This window comes from Parasteatoda tepidariorum, chromosome 5 (genome assembly GCF_982258835.1).
Source record: "Parasteatoda tepidariorum strain Cologne lab strain chromosome 5, Ptep-v5.0, whole genome shotgun sequence".
Lineage (NCBI taxonomy): Eukaryota > Metazoa > Arthropoda > Arachnida > Araneae > Theridiidae > Parasteatoda > Parasteatoda tepidariorum.
Window position 1 is genome coordinate 95,775,793 of NC_141759.1, and position 22,824 is coordinate 95,798,616.

Sequence of the window (22,824 nt, forward strand, 5' to 3'; positions counted from 1 at the left end):
AACCGTAATGTTTTGACTTGTTAGCAGTCAACGTAATTATTTGAGGACAGATCGTTTTCCACACAAAATTTTGTTTTTAATGTTTTTTTTATTATTAAATGAGACAATTACGAAGTAAGACAGAAATTTTTGCCTAAGAGAGTACATCCCCATTTTGAAGTGATGGAGAAGAAAAAAAACTTTACGAAGTATTTAGTATTATTCAATTCATATTGTTACATCGTAGTTAACACATGTCTTAATTTTGCTGAATAAATGCAAAGAAAGAAACACATAATTTACCATTCTTTATTTTCAAAAATATAAATAAATTTAATCCCAGAGTGAGTTTAAAGCTCTTATGAAAAAGTAATATTATTATAATTTTTTTTAAAATAAATGTGTCGATAATAATAAAAATTGCATTTCTTAGAGCAACTTTCTAGTTATTTCAAAAAGTTGCCTTTGTGCCTCCTTGTCAAGAAGTGCGTTAAGAGAAAATACCCTACTACTCTTTTGCTACAAGGGTACTTTTTCCATTGCTTCAAATTGGGGCATCTACTTTCTTATACAAATTTTTTCGGTAGGCATAATTTTCTTGTAAAACCAAAATTAATTTTACGAACAAAATCTTGATGCTATCGCTATTTACTTTTTCTAGAAAATGGCCAGTCCTCAAATGATGACACCGGGCCTAGTACTTCGGCTGACCATTTTATTTACTATCACTTCAAATATCATGCAGAGCTAAAACATAAGGCTTAGCAACTATCCCGAAACTAGGATAATCCTGATTTTCCAATTTACTTTCTCTCTCTTTGCTTTTTTTCTAAAGCTAACACTACTTTTTTTTCCGGTTCTAAATGCAGTATTTTTAAATCAACAATATTAAAAAGTAGACATTACACTTATGTTGCTACCACTTTTAACCATTCATTGTGCCACCAGCGACTAAAACTGCAAAAATAACGGCGAATAAAAGGCAAAAATCTATTAAAAGTAGATAGGTAGGTACTTTATTTACGGCACACTAGAGCTGCACAATGGGCTATTGACAACGGTTTGGGAAACATCCCTGAGGATGATCCGAAGACATGCCCGCAATTTCGATCCTCTGCAGAGGGGATGGCTCTCCTGCTTTGGTAGCCCGACGACCGGAGCGCGAAGTCGAGCACTTTTCAGTAGAACAATTTAACGACGACCGATATTGCTCACCCTCGGTACCTACACAGGCTGATCAATGCGGTCACCCCCCCCCCCCGTTTACTGACCGCAGCTGTATTGATGCTTGACTTATGTGTTCTATTGGAACGGTGTCTTTACGATCTTCACGTCCACTGCGGGACAAAAGAGATTAAATTCAGCTGCTTTTTCTAACCTATTTCTTTCACTTTTCTGTTGAAAGCGAATGCAAAAAATGTTTTCTCTTTAAATAAGAATAATTTGCAGTGTAAATCATGGTACTAGCTACGATGGTATAATTAAATGAATTGAATTCCCATTACTTCTTAAATTTTTAGTCACACGTGGCATCTCAGCAGAAGGGAATTTTCAAATAAATTCAAGAGGGAAAGGATTGAAGGTGCAAGAATTCAATTACTACGGTTAAATCTGTGGAAAGATTCATGAAATCATGCAATCGGAACAACGTAATTTCCAAATACAGATGCATCCTTTTACAGGATGAAAAATGTGTCTGGGGTCAACTAGTTTTATTTTATTCTATTTGGCGACTAATGTGGGTTTATTGTGGTAGCTACATTTGTTTCTCTGGGAACGCTCAAATAAGCAAAAGAATTACATATTAGAGGGAGGAAAGCACTCAACAGCCTGTTGGGAGATTACCTTTCTTCAGGAATCCAATGGGAGGCTTGATCCCGAATCATGATGTCACAGCATCGCTGATACGCATGCGCAGATCGATAAGAAATCATCTCTGCCTAGGCATCCACTGCCGGAAATTTTTGGCTCGTGTAAATTTGATATTTTGATGAAGTTGGCATTTCTTACGCCTCGTTGATGGCGAAAGATTATGTTTTTTTAATCGAAAATGGGAGATATAATCCCGCCAACGTTATCCCCCGGTACTAAATCATTATAAGGATCCTACTTTTAACGTGATATCAGGAGAAGGTATTGGCGACTGTGGAACTTGTTGAATGTGGCAGATGATTACATATTTTAAAGGATACTAATTGGTGACATAACATTTCATCTTTCGTGTCTTTTTAAAGTGGTTGATTTCTCTTGATTCAATTCTTTTAGCTTCTTTATTTCTAGTTGACAATATGTTATGCTTATGAAAATCTAACCTAATTTCTTCTTCTTAGTTCTCTGTTATTTAATAATTAATCGTAAACTAATCTAAACATATTACTATTTAAATGTCTATTTAAAAATAAGAAGAAACTTTAGGTTCCTTTGTTTGAGGGACTGATTTACTTGTGTACATAGTTTAATTCCGGAAGAATTTATGAATCGAAACATATGTGAAATCAGTTTAGAAAATGATTGGAAATTTCCTTCTTCGATGGTTTCTAATAGCTGCCATGATTAATTTTTTACTCATTTTTTGTTACTTCATGCTATTAGAAATTTTCAGGCTTTTTACCGAAGACATTAGATATGACACAACTGAAATGTAAAATTGTTAAATCAGTAATTAAGGAAAGATATACATTTTATGATGCTTACTTTCAAAATCTTTCAGCACTTGTTTCGAAGTTTGGCTTTATAATGTGTGTTTTTTTCTATCTTGCGAAACGCTTAGAATCACTTCGTTTTTATCGAAATCTGATCAGATCAAGATAATCTTGTTTATCTCTTACCTTGTTTACTATTCAGAATTTTAGTAAACATAGATGTATTATCTTCTTTTTACTGTCTATTTGTTATTTAATCTACTATTACAGTAAACTACTTCACTATTACTTATAATCTAACGCAAAATAAATTTTCTTTCCTTTATTTTTAATCAATCCTGAAATTATTTGCATTTGAGAAATATTGCAAACATCTTTCGCTAAATTTCTGTGCATAATTTAACATAAGACATTAAACAAATCAATTTAAAATTTATTTTCTTCCTATTTGTTTAAACGGCATTTCTTTGTTCTAATTCTAATGATTCGTTATTTCAAAACAAAACTTTAATTAAATGCACTTAAGCTTTATAAAACTGAACTTTGATGTTAATATGCTCAAATATTAATTTCAGTTTAATCTCCTATATTCAGTTCTCGGTAAACAATATGCATAATTATTTAATTGCCTCCAACCTGAAAAATTTTACACTTCCCTTAATATGCTTTGAACTGAATATGCATACCTGAATTTGTTTTACTTAAGTATGTGTAACATTTAATATCTGTGTGTTACTATGCATATTTTTATCAGTGTTACTAATGAGCGTACTTAATTCGGTGTTACAAACCATGTCTGTGTTATTCATACTTAAATCTTCATTCATCAATAGAATCACTGTGATCAATCATTCAATTTCATTGATACTAGAAGTACACAAATGTATTTAAATGAATTGTTTGCTCAATATCTGAGACAAAATAACATTGCATTTCACTAAACATATCAAAACTTTGTTTCGTAACAATCAATATTAATTCAGGAAAGATAGTATCTATTTATGGGTATCTTGAAGCTTCCAAGTACATATTTTTTGGAAATTGTTTTTTTAAGAACATCTTGATGTGGTGTCCTTTCATAACTTATAGTCTAACCTTGATTTTATTCGGTGTTGGAACTTTTTCTGGAGAATTTTCTTACTCTGTTCCGCATTTTTACCGTTTGAACTTCTCAAAGAAATTCAGTAATTCTTACATGATATATTTTCTGAAAAAAAAAATTAAATTTCAAAAATTTGCTTGAAGTATCAATAAATGTGGAGCTTGGTCTTCAAATTCAAACATTTTCCTAAAAATCGAGAAGTTTTGGAACTTGGTGGTCTTCAAATTCCATCAACGTTTTAAAAGTATTCTTTATAGAGCTTTGTGTTTTTTTAAATTCAAACACTGTTTTCGAAAGTATCAATAAATTTTGGAGTTTTGTGGTCTTCAAAGTAATCTAATCTTCAAAGAAATAAGAGTTTTAGTATTACTTAGAAACTGATAAATATTGAAGCATTGTGATCTTAAAATTAAACAATGTTTTTAAAATTAAACAATGTTCAATGTTCAATTGAAGCATTGTGATCTTAAAATTAAACAATGTTTATTTGTGGTCTTCAAATTCTGACAATGTTTTTTAAAGTATAAATGAATGTTGGAGTTTGATGGTCTTCAAAGTAATCTAATCTTCAAAGAAATATTTTTTAAAACCTGAAACGAACACTAACTGTCCAGTTTGTGTTTATAATAACTTAAGCACGGTGAAATAAACTGAAGCCTCATAAAATAAAAATGAGTGTAGTGCAAGAAAACTTTTTTATAATAAGTCTGAACATTACAACTCATTAAACTAAGGCATTATAACATTTGTAAAAAAATAATATCGCCACAACTGGATGATATGACATTCATATTTCATTAATTTTACAATCAAGACTTTCGCCATTTTTTGTGTGTTCAAAGACGTATTTGACTAATCCCTCACGTGACCTTTTACAATAAGTCACACCATTACAACTCATTGAACTATGTCATTCCAACCTTTGTAAGAAATGTCACCACAACTAAATGCTATGACGTTCAGATTTCATTGATTTGAACAATCAAGACAATCGCCATTTTTTGTGCGTTCAAAGACATATGGTGAAAATCTTAAGAAATCTGACAAATTAATCTGTCTGACAATGACAGAAAAGCAGAAAGAGTATTTGACCGACTCCTGTCATCTGCATCTCCCTTGTCCTTCCAAATCAAGGTGCTCAGTTAAAAGCCACAGCTCAAGCTGCATCAGTAGTCAGTACGAAAATCAGTACTTTGAGGGGGGAGGTAAAGGTCCCCTGTGGTTCACCAAAAATGACGAATTCCCTCGCTTGCTCACCACGCCACCGTCTTCATCCAAAGAACCAGATCCTTCGGACTCTATGATCAAAAAGAAAAAGAAGAAAAGAAAAAAGAAAGTATTTGCCATTGATATGTCCGGTAATGGTAGCCGTAAGGTCCACAAGTGTAGACGTGGTAGTGGTTGCAAAAGACAAAGACTGCACTCTGAAGATAGTTCGAATCGAAGAAGTAGTGGAGTTGGTAGAGACTTCGAACATTCGAAAAGAGCCAGGTTGGCTATTGTGGTGGTTGCCCTCTCCCTAATTATGCTGAGCTTCTTTTTGGTGGGATTGACACTAAGAATGGCTCCAATCATTGATGAGCTTGGTGAGTTAATTAAATACATTCGATTAATTCTAAAATTTACATCTTTATATGTTTTGAAAAGCTTGTAGCATTTTTATTTTGAGTTGTCAGCACGAGTCAGTCAACTTATAAAAATATTAATTCAAATATTAAATGTAAAAAATATGTTGTGGAGTTTAACGAATAAACGTTTTTATCACTATTTAATAAAAATTTAACCTAAAGATTGATAACATTTCGTGTTATCAATACCCTCTCTCCGATTATCAAACTCATGTTGATATTTGTTAACCTAAGTTCTATTTACAGTATCTTCTCTACATTTTTGTTTTATTGCAATTTTGCTAAATGATTCAATTCTGTGGAAAAATTTATTAGCAATATTTAAAGTGGAGGCAAAAAAACCTTAACGTTAGCGGTTTTTTAATTTTTATTTTCGAAACTCTTACTTACTCTTCCTACATAGTGGCGACTATATGAGAATAAAATAAAGAAGTGGTAACTTAAATGTGGGCGTGGCTATTTTAAAAAGCTTATAATTACTTTAACTTTACTTTTTAACAAGTATTAGTTGGAAGTAATTTTTATTTTAAACAAAGTTGTGGTGAATTAAACTATTATTATTCCGTCTAAAAGTAAAATGCTATGGATGTAAGTTCCATTTATTTTTCTCTTGCCGTTCCTATGTCATGTGGTCTAGCTGGGCTCCTGAGGCCAATAATGGCCCTTTTCCCATACATCCTGTAATGAGAACATAAGCAAAAACAATAGACAGATTGCATAAAATGCAACAATTAATGGCTCAAGTTTATGTCATATAATGGAATCCGTTTTTTATATTATTTAATAAAGATTTTTCGATGTGGTAGCGAAATAATAATCAATATTACAATCGTAAGCAGAAATTGTTTTAACTTAATATTTTTTAAGCATATTGTAAGGACTTGTATCTATATATAATTAAAAAACCATAATCTTTCTCGAAATTAAAAAGATTCGGCAGCTTTGCTTTGGGACAGTGGTGATGAATCTATGACCCAAGGGTAAGGCAATAGCCCACGAACTCTTTTAAAATGACCTATGTGTTGAGTTTTGTTATCTTATTTTTTATCATAAGAAAACGAACAGACAATTTAAAATATTGAGTATATATATTATTTTTGTATATATTAGTAGCATTCAAGCCTAAATTTTCAACGATAGTTTCGATGTTGCATAAATTGGTAAATATGCATAAATTATATTTCCTCATAAATTTGGGTTTGATAAATATGTTTTTTCACAGCCTGTTAATTGCTAAACTAATTTTTCAATTCTCTGATTTAAACGTTTAAAATGTAAACACTGTAAAAATTCTGTTTTCGTAAAATGCATCCTATTTTATTTTTAGTCAGTTTCTTGACACTATTAATATAATGGTACTAGCCGCATTTGATGACCAGATTAGTCACCTTTCAAAATTATCTAATTAAAATAAACTTTAATAGTAACCAAACCGAATACGCAACACAACTGTATTTAAATATTCTAATTCTTCAAGCCATCCTCCAATCCTAAGACCTCTCTTAGTTTTAAACAATGTATAAATTAACCAATTTTTTTAACCATCTAGCTGTCGCCCACGCGGAAGTATCCCGGTTTCAATTTTAACTATTTTTAAGAGATGTAAGCGATATTGAAATTTAGTAATAATTTAAAATCTGCCCGGCAGCAATAAAGCACGCAAACCTTCGTAAGTATGAATTCAGGCAGCAAAAGTATTAAAACTATTTCCATCTCTGTCTTGAGATAAGAGAGAAAACTCATCCCAGTGCTACGTGCTGTACTACTTACTCACGCATCTCTCGAGCCCTAACTTGAGTATCACATAATACATAGGCTATTGCTCAAAAAAAAGAAAGCCCCGTCACTAATAATTAATACTAGTGGGCTGTGCCCCCTGCTCGCTAACGCTCGCCAACCCCCGAAAATTGCTACGCAATCTTATATGATTTGCTTCGCAAACCAAGCTCGCTTCGCTCGCTACTAACTTAGGTACATTGCAAATGCACAAAATTCTAAGAATTGAAAACAATCATTCAAATTCATATAACAACTTTTTTTTTAAAAAAAAATTACATCTTTTTAATAAATACTAAGTCATTAAAATAAATTTGAATTCAAATAAATGACATGTAATTCGTTAAACCTATTAGAAATGTGCTATAGTATAAAATCTTAAGATAAAATTTCTAAAACTGATATCTCTTTAAAAAGGTTAAAATTTTGGCTATAATTAAGTCTATTAAAAATTTAAATAAGAGAAATTGCAATGGAAAAACCCTGCATAAACAAAACATTGAATTTCGGAAGAAATCTCGTTTGGTGAGAATGCTCTCTCTTGTCAAAAAATACAAAATAAACTGACCTCAAATAAAACTTCAAGGACTTCGAATCAAATAATTAAGGAAACTACTATCACGTTTAATATAAAAGGAAGATTTATTAACTAAACAATAAAATTACAGCATCGCAGTTCCAAAAAACAAATCTCACACTCACTCAAAAAAACAATTTACCTTCTAATTAGTCACCATAGCAACCACAAAACTCTTCTCGTTACCATCTATAAACTGATATATAATAAATAAATTATTTAACAAAAAATACGATGCGCATAAGCACATAATATTTTACACTCTGGTTATTTCAGTTTCCGTTTTTAGAAGCGCTATATGTTGAGCCACCCAATCTAGATTTGGCATGTGACATTTTTAGCGGCAATTATTGGTTGATTTTCTAGCGTTGCCATTCGGAGAGTTGTAATGAGGCTTTTTTTTATCGCCGTGTAAGAGAAATATATATATAGATGAGAGTGTGCGTTACCATAGCAACGTTTGCGTTTAAAATTTCTTCAGCCATTTTAGAAAGGATCAAAAATAAGTCTTAAATAATTACTTCCTAACGATGTTTTTATTTCTGAAAAAAAATGCGACATTATTCTAAAAAAAATACTATTCAACACTGCTTGAATGATTTCTTAAGACTAACTAACAAAATGAATAAATAATAATATTATTGACAAGAAAGGGAAACATTCGAGTTAATGCTGCCACATAAGAGAAGTATATATACAGATAACTCTAGCAGCATGATATAAAATATTCTTCGACATTATCACATAACAATAAAACTTTCCGCAATTGTGACATGTTTATGACCGATTCTGAAATCATATCTAAGTAGATCTAAGAAATACACTAAATAAATTCATATTTGTGCTATTAATTAACTCACAATTTTTTTTGCCATTAATACTTTAAAATTGAGACTCTCCACAATTTTTACAAACTTATGACTTATTATATTAAGAATTTAATTGTATCAAGTGGGAATATCGAAGAAAATTGTATAAACAAAGGGAACAAAAATTCACCAATTTAAACATTTAAAATTCTAACACTGGAATCAGTTCATTGCAATGAAATGTATCCTGTTTCATTAAGATTCCGCTTCCTGACGCTTAGTTAAATAACGGCAGGCACTAAACTTTCGTTCTTCGCTTTAGAAGATGCCGGAAGTGTTGCTCATTTATCGTTACCTAGTGGGCACCTGTGAACCAAAGTCACGGAGGCGAGCAACATTACCCACGCCACACTGCCACAAATACCCGTTCATAGGGTGAGCCACATTCATATTTGACACCTGACGCTCAGTATATAATGATATAACACCTTGATACAATCGTTCACGACGCATTTTTAAAATTGAGATTCTTCCCAGTTTTGACATATTTAGGACTTATTGAAATCATTTCCTAGAAAGACTAAAAAATGAAGTTTCAATATTTTTCAGCTTGCTATTTCAGCTAACTTTTAAAAAAAATTACATAAATTCCAATCGAAAATTCGGAATTTAAGCATTTGAAATGTAAACATTATCAAAATTTTGATTCAGTAAAACACATCCTATTCCATTATCCCATAATTCGGACTAAGAATAAAATGGAGCTGACCGGTAGGGGTCTGAAAACTGGCCTTGCATCAGAAAGGTTCTGGGTTCGAATCCCAGACAAGGCAAGGGTGTTCTTTCATTCTCTGTACAATCTGTCCTTACTGTGGGAGCAACGTTGGCCTACCTAATATGCAGATCCTGAAAGAGTGGCCAACAAATTTGCCCTAATACGCATGAATCGATGAAATGTCAACCCAGGTGAGTATTGGAAGAAAAATATAATGGTGCAACGCTTGCAGTTTGAGGCAATATTCCCTCGACATTTGCAACTCTCCACAATTCCGACATAATTATGACTTATTCCGGAATCATTTCCTTCTAACCACAAATATCTTTCGCCTTTGATGTAATTACTCTATTCCCCTGAGATGGAGCATAATTGTGGTGAAATCTTTATTCAGTAACTGTAACTGCAAGTTCGCCATCCTTGAGCTTAGGAGTCAAGACTTTCCTGATTTAATTAAATGTATCTCCACTCCTACTAAATTGTATCGCTGACTCTTCCGGTGTATCTCGGAATTTTTCTTTCCAGAAGATTCTTAGCATTCCTTTCGACTGAAGGACCTAGTCCAGAATGCTGAATCTGTTACTGCAAAGGAAAGTTATTTTGATGGATACTATTATAATTACTAAAAACACTTTAACTTGTTTCGAACATTTTATCTACTGGTTTACTATCTTTAATTCCATACCATGCCATAAAACTTTTACGCTTTTTGTGGAAAATATTTGTCCTGGAAATGAAATGAAACGGAAAGTTTGAAAATTTTACAAAACTTACTACACAAAATTTTACAGGAATGCAAAAGGTTATTTTATAAAAAAAAAAAATGGTAGGTTATTTAAGTTTTAATATTGGTAATGCTGGTACCATATTCATTGGTAATGTTCTAGATTAAAAAGACGCAGCACATATAGCTCTAAAGGGCAAATACATGCATATCAAACTCGTAATGAAAGTATCGGACAAACCTAACTGGTAGTTTTAAGGTAAGTACATACATTTAAAAGTAAATCCCTTGCCATTTTTTTTATATAAAGGAACCTTTTTCATGGCGTACTCTTTCATAAACTGAGTTTAAGACATAATATTATAACTTTCTGATGACTAAATGTGTACACTTTAAAAAAAATAGGTTTAACATGTAACTGCCTTTAACGTGGTGCAAATTTGCACCAATATAAATGAAGTATTAAATTAAATAACGCTTTTTTTTTCTTTGCAATTTGAACCTTAACAAGTTGAATACAAACTAAATTTGCAAATATTAGACAGGTATTGCTTGTTTTTTTAGGGGTTTAGCACACAAATTGTGAGAAAAGTGGGGAATTATTTAAGCCTACGAATTTTTCAGAAATAGTGGTGGATAAAAACTACTAAATTTAATTTATTAAACCAAGAATCACAATTAATTAACTACCACTTGAAAATATTTATTCGCTGTCCGGAGCAAGTTGGCATCTCTGTGTATAAAAATAAGTTATTTTTGTGTGTTCTATATTGCATTAATTTCTTCAAACAATTTTAGGGACGATAATAATATTGAAAATTTACTCGAATTATGTGTTTCTAATAATCTTGGCTTCACCGGTGACCATACCCTCCAACTTATGAAGATTTTGAAAATAATTCTTTCTAGTGGTAGCGAACCAAAGTAGAAATTTTTAAAGCAAATGGATCTCTCATAAAACGTTTATCAGAACTTAAGAATCTAGCCATATGGCCTGCACTTTTATAAGTAATAGTGGACAAGTTACGCTAAAATTAATTTTTTTTAAATATTAAGACATTAATTTTGCTACCGTCTGAAAAGAAGATTTCTGAAACTACGGAAATTCCGTAGCAGTTGCAGGGTATGCCGGTGACCCCCGTGGCGCTACGAACAAACTCAGTGCCGTTTACCGGTGCACCCTCACGGCATTCAACGTATTAATATCGTGCAATCAAGTTTTTGAAGCACGATAATATGTCTCAACTCAGAACTGCCAGCTTTTACGATTTTTGGTAAAGACTTTTCATTTGGGTAGTTGAAAAGAAGGAGTAAAATCATTTATGTTATATTAGATTTTTTTTCAATTATGCAGAATTTTCAGAGTTCTATATGCGTTTTATAAATTCTTTATGTTGTTGTGGTTAAAATAATCTTAAATTTAATTTTTCAAACCTAAGGTAATGTATTAAAGTATAAAAATTCCCTGCAACTAAAAAAGACCGTTTGTAAAAATCTTTAAAATTGGCAAGTGCGCTACTTAACTACTTAATTAAGGTTGCAGTAATTTTGAATAATGTTAAAAACCGATGCTTTCCAAATAATGTAATTTTGTAAGTATGTTTGAATGTTTTGCATCTCGTGGTGGTTAAAATTATTTTACATCATATTTAGTCAATAATTTAATACTAAAGCAGCCTGCCAACTACTAGGGTTTTTGCAAAATGTTTTCTTTTGTGGCAGACTTTTAAAACCTAAAGCTCTTAGTTTCGTTTCCAATAGTAAAAATTCTTCCACAGAAAATATCAAAATTAGACCAGCAACGAACTTTTTGCTCAACGATAGCTTCGTTCATGACCTTATTTTCTTTTCCCCCTCTTACTAGATTAATTTTTAATCAAATTAGTAAAAAATGTGAGAATTTTTATTTTACCACAAACTTATTTACTTGTGAGATATCAGTGCTTGCAATAATTATATTCACTTCTGAGTATTTCAAAATAAAAGTAATTAGCGCATATTCAATTTCAAAATACTTTATTTTCTCATCAGCATTTGACTGCCTATCTATATCAGATTTTCGCCCAACTAGATGTTTAAATCCGTAGCCTTCTAAATTTAAACATAACCCAAAAAACAAGAGCACTCACAAATTAAGCATTTAGACTAATTTTCCATATTGGACTTTAAATTCCAATAAGACAATAATTAAAAAATTAAGTCAAAATTGGGGTTAATTTCATTCAAAGTTTTGAGTGAAAATAGTTTGTTTCATATTGAGAGGAAAACCACGAAAACGTTACACAGTTTGCAATAGGGTAACTAAGAGTTTGCTAGTTGCCAGTTGTAACATTTTTAACAGTGGTCACTTGTTGAAACAGTGGCCACTTTTCCAAAAATTTAAAATGTGAAACGATTAAAAACAATCCTTCTTTGGAAGAGGGTTAACTTTTAATGAAGAAATGGTTAACCTTCTTTGTGATGGTAAATGGTTAACAGTTTTTTTTTAATGAATGTAGTTATCATATGTTTTTTCTGTCTGTACTTTATGTGTCTCGAAAATTTACAGACTTTATCTAAACTTTATAAATAACTGTCTATCCCAAAGTAATAAATATCTAAAACGTTAAATATCTCGCTCTTATTTGTAATTAATAAATCATAAAGTTGAGTACAAGCTATTTTCATAACAGTTGTTTAAACACAAAGTAACAAGCGCATTTAATATGTTAAGACATTATTTTGACTATTTTAATCATAGTTGTAAAAAGGCTCTTAAAGTCTAAATTGCCTTGCGGTTAAAGTGTTAGTTTCATGACTTTTCGAGAAAATAACTTTTCTCGTTTCAACTATCCTAATAAAATGGGCTTGAAAGGGTTCTTAAAAGCAACCTGCCCCGTTAAATCTTTAACACTTTCGGCACAATTTAATGACTCTTTGTGCATTAAAAGAATTATTTCAGTTGCGAAGGCGTAGTTTCCCGAGTCCCTTAAATGTACTTCGCTCAACGGTTTGGAAGTTATCAGAATAAATGTTAATGATTTCCACATTTCTTTAAAGTTGTGATACATTATACACATAAATAGATCTTGTTAAAGTCAACTTCACAATAAAAAAGTGCTACAATCTATTTTGAAAGACTTATAGTTGCACATTTGCATTTGAAAAATGAAAAAAATCCAAATGAAAGCAAAAAAAAAAAATGAATATATATATATATATATATATATATATATATATATATATATATATATATATATATATATATATATATATATATATATATATATATATTCTCGAGTATTTCTTTATACATTGGCAACACTAGAGTTATTCAGCATTTTGTTATGTTGTCTTAAGTATTATTTCAAGAAGCATTAAAACAATTACTTAATTGGGTATAATATAAAAAAAACACAACTACTTCCACTTAGTAGGAATAACATTTACCATGACGCAATGCTAAATTCTATGCCACTATCCACATAAATGCCACTATCCACATAAATCAATTATTAATCAAAAATCTAATATCAATTACTTTTCTTTATAATGCAATAAAATCTGGCGAGCAGCTATTTAAACGATCAAACACTTCGTTTGTTTATTTGTGGCTTGAAGTTAGGCTCGCAGAAAATGCCGTTCATGGGTTAAATTTAGTAGGAATAACACAACCTGTGACGTAGGCTATAGTATAGCCAATTGCTAAGTATTTACTTAGATTCATTTTGTTAGGTCTTCTTAAGTAATAATGTAGCTAGTGTGGAATAGTTAGTTAGATATAACAACACGTAATAGAGCACTGGGATGATTTTTCTAACTTATCTAACGACAAAGATGAAAATAGCTGACTATGCTAAAATGTCCCGAACTCATACTTACGGTGGTTTTTGTAATTTAATGACGGCCGTTAAATTATTACTTTTGTAAAATTCAATACATTAAGAGAGAAAAATATTGACATAACTTAAAAATAGATAAAGTTGAAATCAAAGTACTGCCACGAGGGCAACAGTGAGACGGTGGGAAATTTTTTTTTAAATATTATTCTTTAAAACTATGTGTTAGAATTGGAGATTGTGTTGAAGAATTAGAATATTTAAACATATTTGGGCTGTGCATTCGGCTTGGTTACCTTTAAAGTTTATATGTTTTATAACAGTGCTTCCAAAACTTATGACTTTTGTGTACCCTTTCTAAATTTTTTGTAACGCTGTGTACCACTGATTAAAAAAATAATGTATTTTTTACTATGAAAAAATTGCACTAAAGCTAAAAATCACAACTGGCTGTTGACACCACTAAATATTAACTGTTAACTCTGCAAAAAATAGCCAATAGAAAAATACGCAATCGTAAATTTTCATGGCTAGCTTTGTTCTTGAATAAAAATTTTTAAAATTTTCGTTTGTTGCAAGATATTTAGAATAAGAATGCGTACCCCCTCTAAACTGTACCCGTACCCCTGGAGGTACGCGTACCACACTTTGGGAAACACTGTTTTAAAAGATAATTTTGACGGGTAGTCAAGCTGGTCGCCAAAGGCGGCTAGTATCATTTTATTTCTACCTCTTTATTTGAAAAAGTGAATAAAATATAACTACCACTATTTTGTATGAGTTATAATATGTATTCAATATTAAGATCTTTGTTAATTTTCTTGATGAATGGGGAAAAAAGCCAATTTTGGCCGCAGATGCCCAATTCCTAAGCAACGATGGAGCTTGATGCTTGATATGCGTTAAATCTCAGTATTTGGCCCGAAGGGCCACCAACTGATTCATCTTGATGTGTAGGACATATGCTAGGTAGACATAAAAATAAAAGTAAAGGTCTGGTTTCTTAGGACAAGCGCCTTATCTGAGCGTCAGCGGGACGTCAACGTCCCGCTGACGCCAACAAAATACTGGTTTTTTAGCTCAAGGCCTGGTTTCTTAGAACTAGCACCTTATTTGGGTGTCAGCGTAAAGTTGACGTAGAGCTGACTCCAAAAAAATACTTTTTTGTTAGCTCAGCGTGAGCAGTCGGTCCACCGCAGACATTATCTCTCAATGCGCATGCGTTAATAACGTAAACAAATATTTATTTTGAATTTGTATTGATTTTGTTATTGTCGACCAGTGTTTTAGAGAACAAATAATGACTTTGTCCAAGAAAAAACACATTGTAGCTGAGCTAAATGAAGAGTGCTATGTTTAATGAAGAAGCTATGTTTAATGTCAAAATCAAAATCTTGGGTGATTTCAATGTGCTGTTGGATGTTGTCCGCCATTGCTTCTGTGGTTAACGTCACGTTGTAATCCAACTGCAGTTGAGTTGGATGGCAATTGTAGTTCAAGATGAGCGTTCGATGACGTATACTATCAAACTCACAAATGGACCAATCAGAGGTTAGCGCTGATTTGCAGCTGACGACGTCCTGTCCCAAGAAACCAGGCCTTAAGACATATCGTCGCTTTGAAACTAAACCGTGGTAACTCAAAAAAGCAAGTTTTTCAGGAGAGCGATTTCAAACTTTCCACGCTAATGCTAATCGCGGCAATGCGATGACGATTTATCTGCTCTTTGAATTAACTTTATGGAACTATAAAGATAACAGGTTGTTTTTCTAAAAGGATGACTTTTTTTACACGAAATGACCCAAAAATCTCATTTTTCGAGTTACAACGGTTTAGTTTCAAATCGACGATATAATGAGAGTAAAAGGGTTGGAGCTAGCTCCTAAATTAAGAATTATGATATTGAGCGCACTAAACTAGCATTGCTTGTCAAATATAATACAAAGGAATAGAATACAATAATAAAATGAAATGAGCACTGAAAATTATTTACAGCTATATCCAATTATAAGTTACAATAACAATGTTTGTTTAAAATTGTAGCAACAATGGAGCGTATAAATGAACAAATATTTACGCAAAAATCAAACCAAAGAAGTGGTAGCCAAGGATAATCTTTTATTTCGAATAAAAAATAAATAGAATCGTACTTATTACCACTTTCTTTTATCTTTTCTAATTAAATAGCAGCTTTGTAGTGTTTGATTACAAAATTAAACTATTCAACTCATTACTGCTACCACGCATTAAAATTATCAAGAGATTATACTTCGATCAAAAATTCTTTTCTTTTCCATGCATTTCTTTTTAATAATAAAAGGAACGAAATAAACTAGAAAAATTTGCTAGTTTAAATTGTTTGCTGCTTTTAATTAGGCATGCACATCATCACTGAAAACAATAATTATAATTAGTATGCATCTTTATATGCGATTTATTATTTATACATCGTAAAGGGATTAATAGTTAAATTAAAATCAACTTAAATACAAAAAGAAATTATTCCTAAAATCCGGAAAAGTTGGTAGCTACATGCTAAGTAACAATTATAGAATAATGTGGCTCGAAAATATTAAATTAAAAATTTTCAAGTTTCCTCGGAGAATAAAAACAAAAAGCAAAGGATTAACACCTTTTAGTCCAATGAATGCCTGCCAACTTTCACTCTTTCCCAGAATGGATTTTCAGAGTGGTTTTAAAACAATAAACGAAAAACAATCTGACTCAAAAATATATTTATATTTTGATCCCGTTGAAATTCGCTTGTGCAGGGATTATTATGCTTTTTTATATTTCTTGTAATTATTTATATGTAGTGGTGGTCAAACTCATTTATAATTATCATTATAATTCAAAAAGTTAATTGGAATAACCTGAGTATTGCTACCACTTTAAATATGAAAATAAAATCTTCCGGAAAATCCGGAAGAGTTGGTAGGTATGATATATATATAAATAATGGTTAGTCAGCAAAATATGAAAAAAGTGGTAGTACGTAATTTTTTTTTAAACAGACTCTACATATTTATAAATGAGGCTGTTGGAAATTATTTTTTAAGTGGTAGCTCAAAAGTTTTTGAAATAGATTTTTTCTAAAACTTTATTAGAACTTAAACATTTGTTTGCAGAACCACCTTATACATATTTGTTTAAATTACTTGTGTTTAGTGTGTTGGAAAAAATTCTTTTAATTCTAATTTATCTAATTTAATTCTAATTATTTCCATTGCTACCGCTAGGATAAAAAATTTCTAAAATTACAATGCATCCGTAGTAATTGAAATTTTTTGTTTTAACAGAATGAATATTTCATTCATTGACTTACCGATTAAAATACAAATATTTATATTATTTATTTATTGTGGTAAATAGAACTACATTATCTCTTAAAAATAAATCCTAAGCGAGAAACACTTGTGCTATTATTTTTTAGAGACACTAGATACAAATGGGTAACGCATATTATTTTACTTCTGCAGCTTTATATAAAAAAAATTCCTGTTAACCCTATGTTCGTATTTTATTTAATTTTATGACCGACATTGAACAACTGACCCAATTTAGGGTTTTTGCGACTGCTAATGTTCAACTCCGTAGCCTTGTAATTTTTAAACCCAATCCTAAAGACAAGGGAACTTCTGGATCTCGAGATATAGCGAAATTCACAAAATGTAAAATTTACATTAAGGGGTCCAAATTTCGGAACGCTCTCCTGACCAAACTATTGGGACCAAGTTTCCAAGACCTACCCCCTATATCCTGGGGGTCAAAAACCTAAATCCGTCGGAAAAAAGGTATTTTAATTAAGAGAAAGTACGTTTTTGCGTTTGATTTCGTAACTTAAAATATGGTCTGCACTTGTTAACCAGCCTATTTTCGGTCACCCCCTCGAGCCATTAAGATGAAACGTGAAAATCCGATCATTAGGAACAAAAGTTATTCAGGGTGGTCCGTTTTTTTTTCTTCTCCTTTTTGGCGCACTGTACAAGTTTAGAAAGAACGTATAGGTTTACATGCATAGATATACACTTGTCTGATCCTTTAAAAATAATATTTAAGACGAAAAATATATGACCTTAATTTATTGCATCATGAACTGAAATGTAGTTAATACCACTCCCTACGTAGCAGAGATGTGGAAACGCTTAATTTTCACTCGAGGAGTAAATTTCAAAAAATGCTTGATCAGAACATGTTATTGAATTGCATAAAAAAAATGTAGTTAGTAGCGAAAAACCGAGTGCAGATTTGAAATCAGAAACGCCAAAATATCTAAGATCTGTTCAAAAATCCATAGCAACAGAAAAAATTAATAAATAAAAGAAAAAGTACGAAAAGAAAAGAAGAAAAAATTTGCTCCTCAGTGTTATCCTTATACATCAGTATTTACTTCAACACAATCGCAAAAATTAATAGATTTATTAATTTTAATTAACCTAACAGCTGTCATCTAAAAGAACAAACAATTATTGTAGCTTTTTTCGTATTTTATTTCTTAAATCGAAACTATATATGTTATCACTTAGTTTCTTTTAAATATTAAAGAATCATTTTTCATCACTGTTTTTAAACATATAGTATTAAATCTTTATGACTAATTATAGAGCTGATCCTTCATTTTCAATATAAAAAAAATAATTCATTCTTTCTGAATAGATTATTCAACTAGGCTCATTATATGGGCTTTTAGTAATTACCTCATGTTTTCGAGCTAACATAATGGAACGTTTTAATGAGGGTTGGAAGTGCTTTGCGAAAATAAGTATTTCACAAAGAATTTAAAAAAAAGTACTTTTACGAGGGTTTCGAATTTTTTTCTCCTCTTAGAAGAGCGATTAAAGAGACGTAAATAAAGAATGGAAGATAACCTCAAATTTGTTAGCGATGTAACTATGCTAACTATAATACACCACTTCACATAAATATTTAACGAGTTTTTTCTTAAACCAAGCCAATTTAGAATCATTAAATATATTTCATATTTTTTATTTAACCTTATTAAGTGTTACTTTTTTAATGCAATATAACAGAGGGATCAAAAAGTAATGTCGCTTCTATTCATTTATGATATTCGTTTGACATTCATCACCTGCATGCACCAAAATCGTACCTAATTATTTTAAGATTAAAGTGACTTGTTTACTTGTACAATATTAAAATAAATTTTCAGCAGTTCATGGTGAAATGGCCTGCCTAATACCAAAAAAAAGTACTAAATGGAGTATCCGGAATTTTTACCGTAAGGAAAGAGTCCGGAAGGAAGTTATCCGGTATCGTAGAGGGTGGAATCTTTCAGAAAGGTATCCCAAATGTAGGAAAGGAATCCGGGAGGAAAGTACCCGGAATTATACGGTAAAATATTAGAAGTAAATTTTGGCAGTTCATGGTGAAATGATCTATTAAATACCAAAAATGGTACTAGAATGAAATATCCGGAATTCTTAAGTTATGGAAGGAATCCGGAAGGAAGTTATTCAGTATCGTAGAGGGTGGAATCCTTCAGAAAGGTATCCCAAAATGCAAGAAAGGAATCCGGGAGGAAAGTACCCGGAATTTTATGGTAAAAGAGATACCTGGTAGGAAGATACTCGTCATTGTACCAGTACGAAGTAATAAGAAAATAAGGTTCAGGAAATTGTACCAGTACGAAGGAATCCGGAAATATAGTTCTGGAAATTGTACCAATATAAAGGAATCCGGATATAAAGTTCTGGAAATTTTACCAGTACGAAAGAATCCGGAAATAAGGTTCTAGGCATTTCACCAGTACAAAGGAATCCAGAAATATGGTTCTGGATATTGTAATAGCGTGAAAGAATCCAGAAATAAGGTTCTGGAAATTGTACCAAAGGAATGCAGAAATAGTCCGGAAATAAAGTTCTGGAAATTGAACCAGTGAGAAGGAATCCGGAAATAAGGTTCTGAAAATTTTACCATCACAAAAAAATTCATAAATAAGGTTCTGGAAATTTTACCAGTACGAAGGATTCCAGAATTAAGGTTCTAGAAATTTTACCAGTACGAAAAGAAATCCGGAAATAAGATTCTGGAAACTGAATAATTTCGAAAAAATCCGGAAGGAAGATTTCCAAAATTGCAATATAAGCAAAGAATCCTAAAGGAAGGTATCCGGAGTTGTATGCGCTTTTGAGTTTAACAAATGTAGTTACTGAACAGTTGTTATTATAAACATTTGCGATGTTTATCCAACTGCAATAGACGTTCATATACACCTAGGGTAGATTCTTTCAGTTTAAATCCAGTAACTTTTACGATTCTGACTTGTATAACTCAGAATGACCAAACCTGAAAAAAAATAATGAATTGTGGTGCGAGGTTTTTCTTACCTTCTGATTCTCATTAACTTCGATAGCGGCAACATTTACTAGGTAGCAAAAATTTTTTTAAAACTTAGATCAGAAATTCCCTCTCCACATATATTTTTCTCAATAACTAACTGATTTTTAATAAAAAACTTTTTAACCAATGATTAAAAAACTTGTGGAAAGTGTAATCGTTTGAATTTAATATAAAAAATGATATTATTTTCCTGTCCTCCTAATATAGAGATCACTTTCTGTTTTTATTTTTTGACCTGACCTACAACATGGTTGTTTTTTTATCTTTCCTAAAAATGCGGAAAAATTAAAACATGGTTGGCTTACCGTGACAGGCGTGCCACCGTATGCTGTTGACCATGTATGTGTTTCGTCCAATAATACTATAGTTAAAAAAACGCATTCTGATATAAATATTGCATCAGACTTGATTTCAAACTTGCTCGTATTAAAGCTAAAAATAAATTATTTCTTCCACTCCTTTTGATCGATTCGAATTTTGCACGGGTAAATACAATGTTTCTAAAAGCTTCAAGCATGATCTTTCAAACTGCGCCAACAGTTTTGCCGTGTAAAACCTTCCAAAACATTTCAAAAATTGTTTGCAAAGAGTTGGCTTAGAAGTGTTACCATATTTTCGCCCAACCCCTGTATTTTAACTTTTTTTCCTTCCTTTGTTGAAATTTTGAAAATTTCAGTTAATCATAGAAATCATCGTAAGCAGTAAAAAAGAACAAAAAAATTATTTAAGATTAATTTTATTGATAAGGGAACTGTCATAAATTTGCCCCATCCCTGAAGTTTGAATTCTTATGTGGAGCTACGGCATTGCAAACCACACGAAGCATTAATAGTGTACGTATTTGGCTTTCGTGTAATAATAAATTTATCATAACTTATCTAGTGTATAAACAAATTTATTATAAAATCACACGAAATGATAGTGTACGTATTTGGGTCTAGTGTAATCACTAATTTATCATAACTCTCTAGTATATTAACAAATTTATCATTAACTACACGAAACATTAATAGTGTACGTATTTGGCTCTAGTGTAATAGCAAATTTATGATAACTATGTAGTGCATTAACAAATTTATCAATAAACCACACAAAACATTAACAGTGTACGTATTTGGCTCTAGTTTAATATCAAATTTATCATAACTATTTAGTATGTTTAACAAATTTATCATTAAACCACGCAAAACATTAATAATGTACGTATATGGCTCTAGCGTTATAATAAATTCATCATAACTATCCAATGTATTAACAAATTTATTATATCTATCTAGTGTATTAACAAATTTATCATAACTGTCTAGTTCATTAACAAATTTATCATTAAACCACTTGAAACATTAATAGTGTACGTATTTGGCTCTAGTTTAATATCAAATTTATGATAACTATCTAGTGCATTAACAAATTTATCAATAAACCACACAAAACATTAACAGTGTATTTGGCTCTAGTTTAATATCAAATTTATCATAACTATTTAGTATGTTTAACAAATTTATCATTAAACTACGCAAAACATTAATAATGTACGTATATGGCTCTAGCGTTATAATAAATTCATCATAACTATCCAATGTATTAACAAATTGATTATATCTATCTAGTGTATTAACAAATTTATCATAACTGTCTAGTTCGTTAACAAATTTATCATTAAACCACTTGAAACATTAATAGTGTATGTATTTGGCTCTAGTTTAATAGCAAATTTATGATAACTATCTAGTGCATTAACAAATTTATCAATAAGCCACACGAAACATTAACAGTGTACGTATTTGGCTCTAGTTTAATATCAAATTTATCATAACTATCTAGTATATTAACAAATTTATCATTAAACCAAATGAAACATTAATAGTGTACGCATATGGCTCTAGCGTTGTAATAAATTCATCATAACTATCCAATGTATTAACAAATTTATTACATCTATCTAGTGTATTAACAAATTTATCATAACTGTCTAGTTCATTAACAAATTTATCATTAAACCACTTGAAACATTAATAGTGTACGTATTTGGCTCTAGTGTTATAGCAAATTTATTATAACTATCTAGTGTATTAACAAATTTATTATTAAACCACGTGAAGCACCAATAGTGTCTAGAGTAATAACAAATTTATCATATCAATCTAGTGTATTAACAAATTTGCCATTAAACCACAAGAACGATTAATAGTGTATGTATTTTGTGTTGTGTATTCATAAATTCATGATAACTCTCTCATAAACTTATCATAAACGATTCTATAACACAAAATAAATCTCACACAAAATTTTTATCCTTATTTTCTTTTCCACAAAAAGGTTATTTTATCCATAAGAAATGAAATACCTTCTTATACTGAATAAGATTTTAAAAAAGGAGCATTGATTATTTTTTTTATTCTTGTAGTGAATATATCCAGTTGCCATTTATAGAGTTATAAATTTAAAGCAGACCACTCTCGTCATCTATAACAACCAGACTAACTTTGTATATATATATATATCTTTCACGTGATTTATAAGGATTCTGCGGGTCTATTGCGGATATCTGGGATATTCTTTTGTGGCTTATTCGATTTCGTTCTAAGTTCTGAAGTAGATTTCGTTCTAAGTCATGACTAGCTTACTCTTTAT

General features: G+C 31.0%; 1 protein-coding gene across 3 annotated transcripts in view; it reads left to right on the plus strand.

The window, feature by feature from the left end:
- Positions 1–22,824, plus strand: part of LOC122270739 (uncharacterized) — a 108,387-nt gene that overhangs the window by 56,254 nt on the left and 29,309 nt on the right. The window contains exon 1 of one of the 3 annotated variants that reach the window (XM_087164556.1): positions 1,613–5,309. The exons of the other annotated variants lie outside the window; for them this stretch is intronic. Within the exon in view, the coding sequence (XP_087020682.1) occupies positions 4,787–5,309 (523 nt within the window). The 5' untranslated portion in view covers positions 1,613–4,786. Of the gene's footprint in view, positions 1–1,612; positions 5,310–22,824 lie in introns of those variants that run through there. 3 annotated transcript variants of the gene reach the window in all.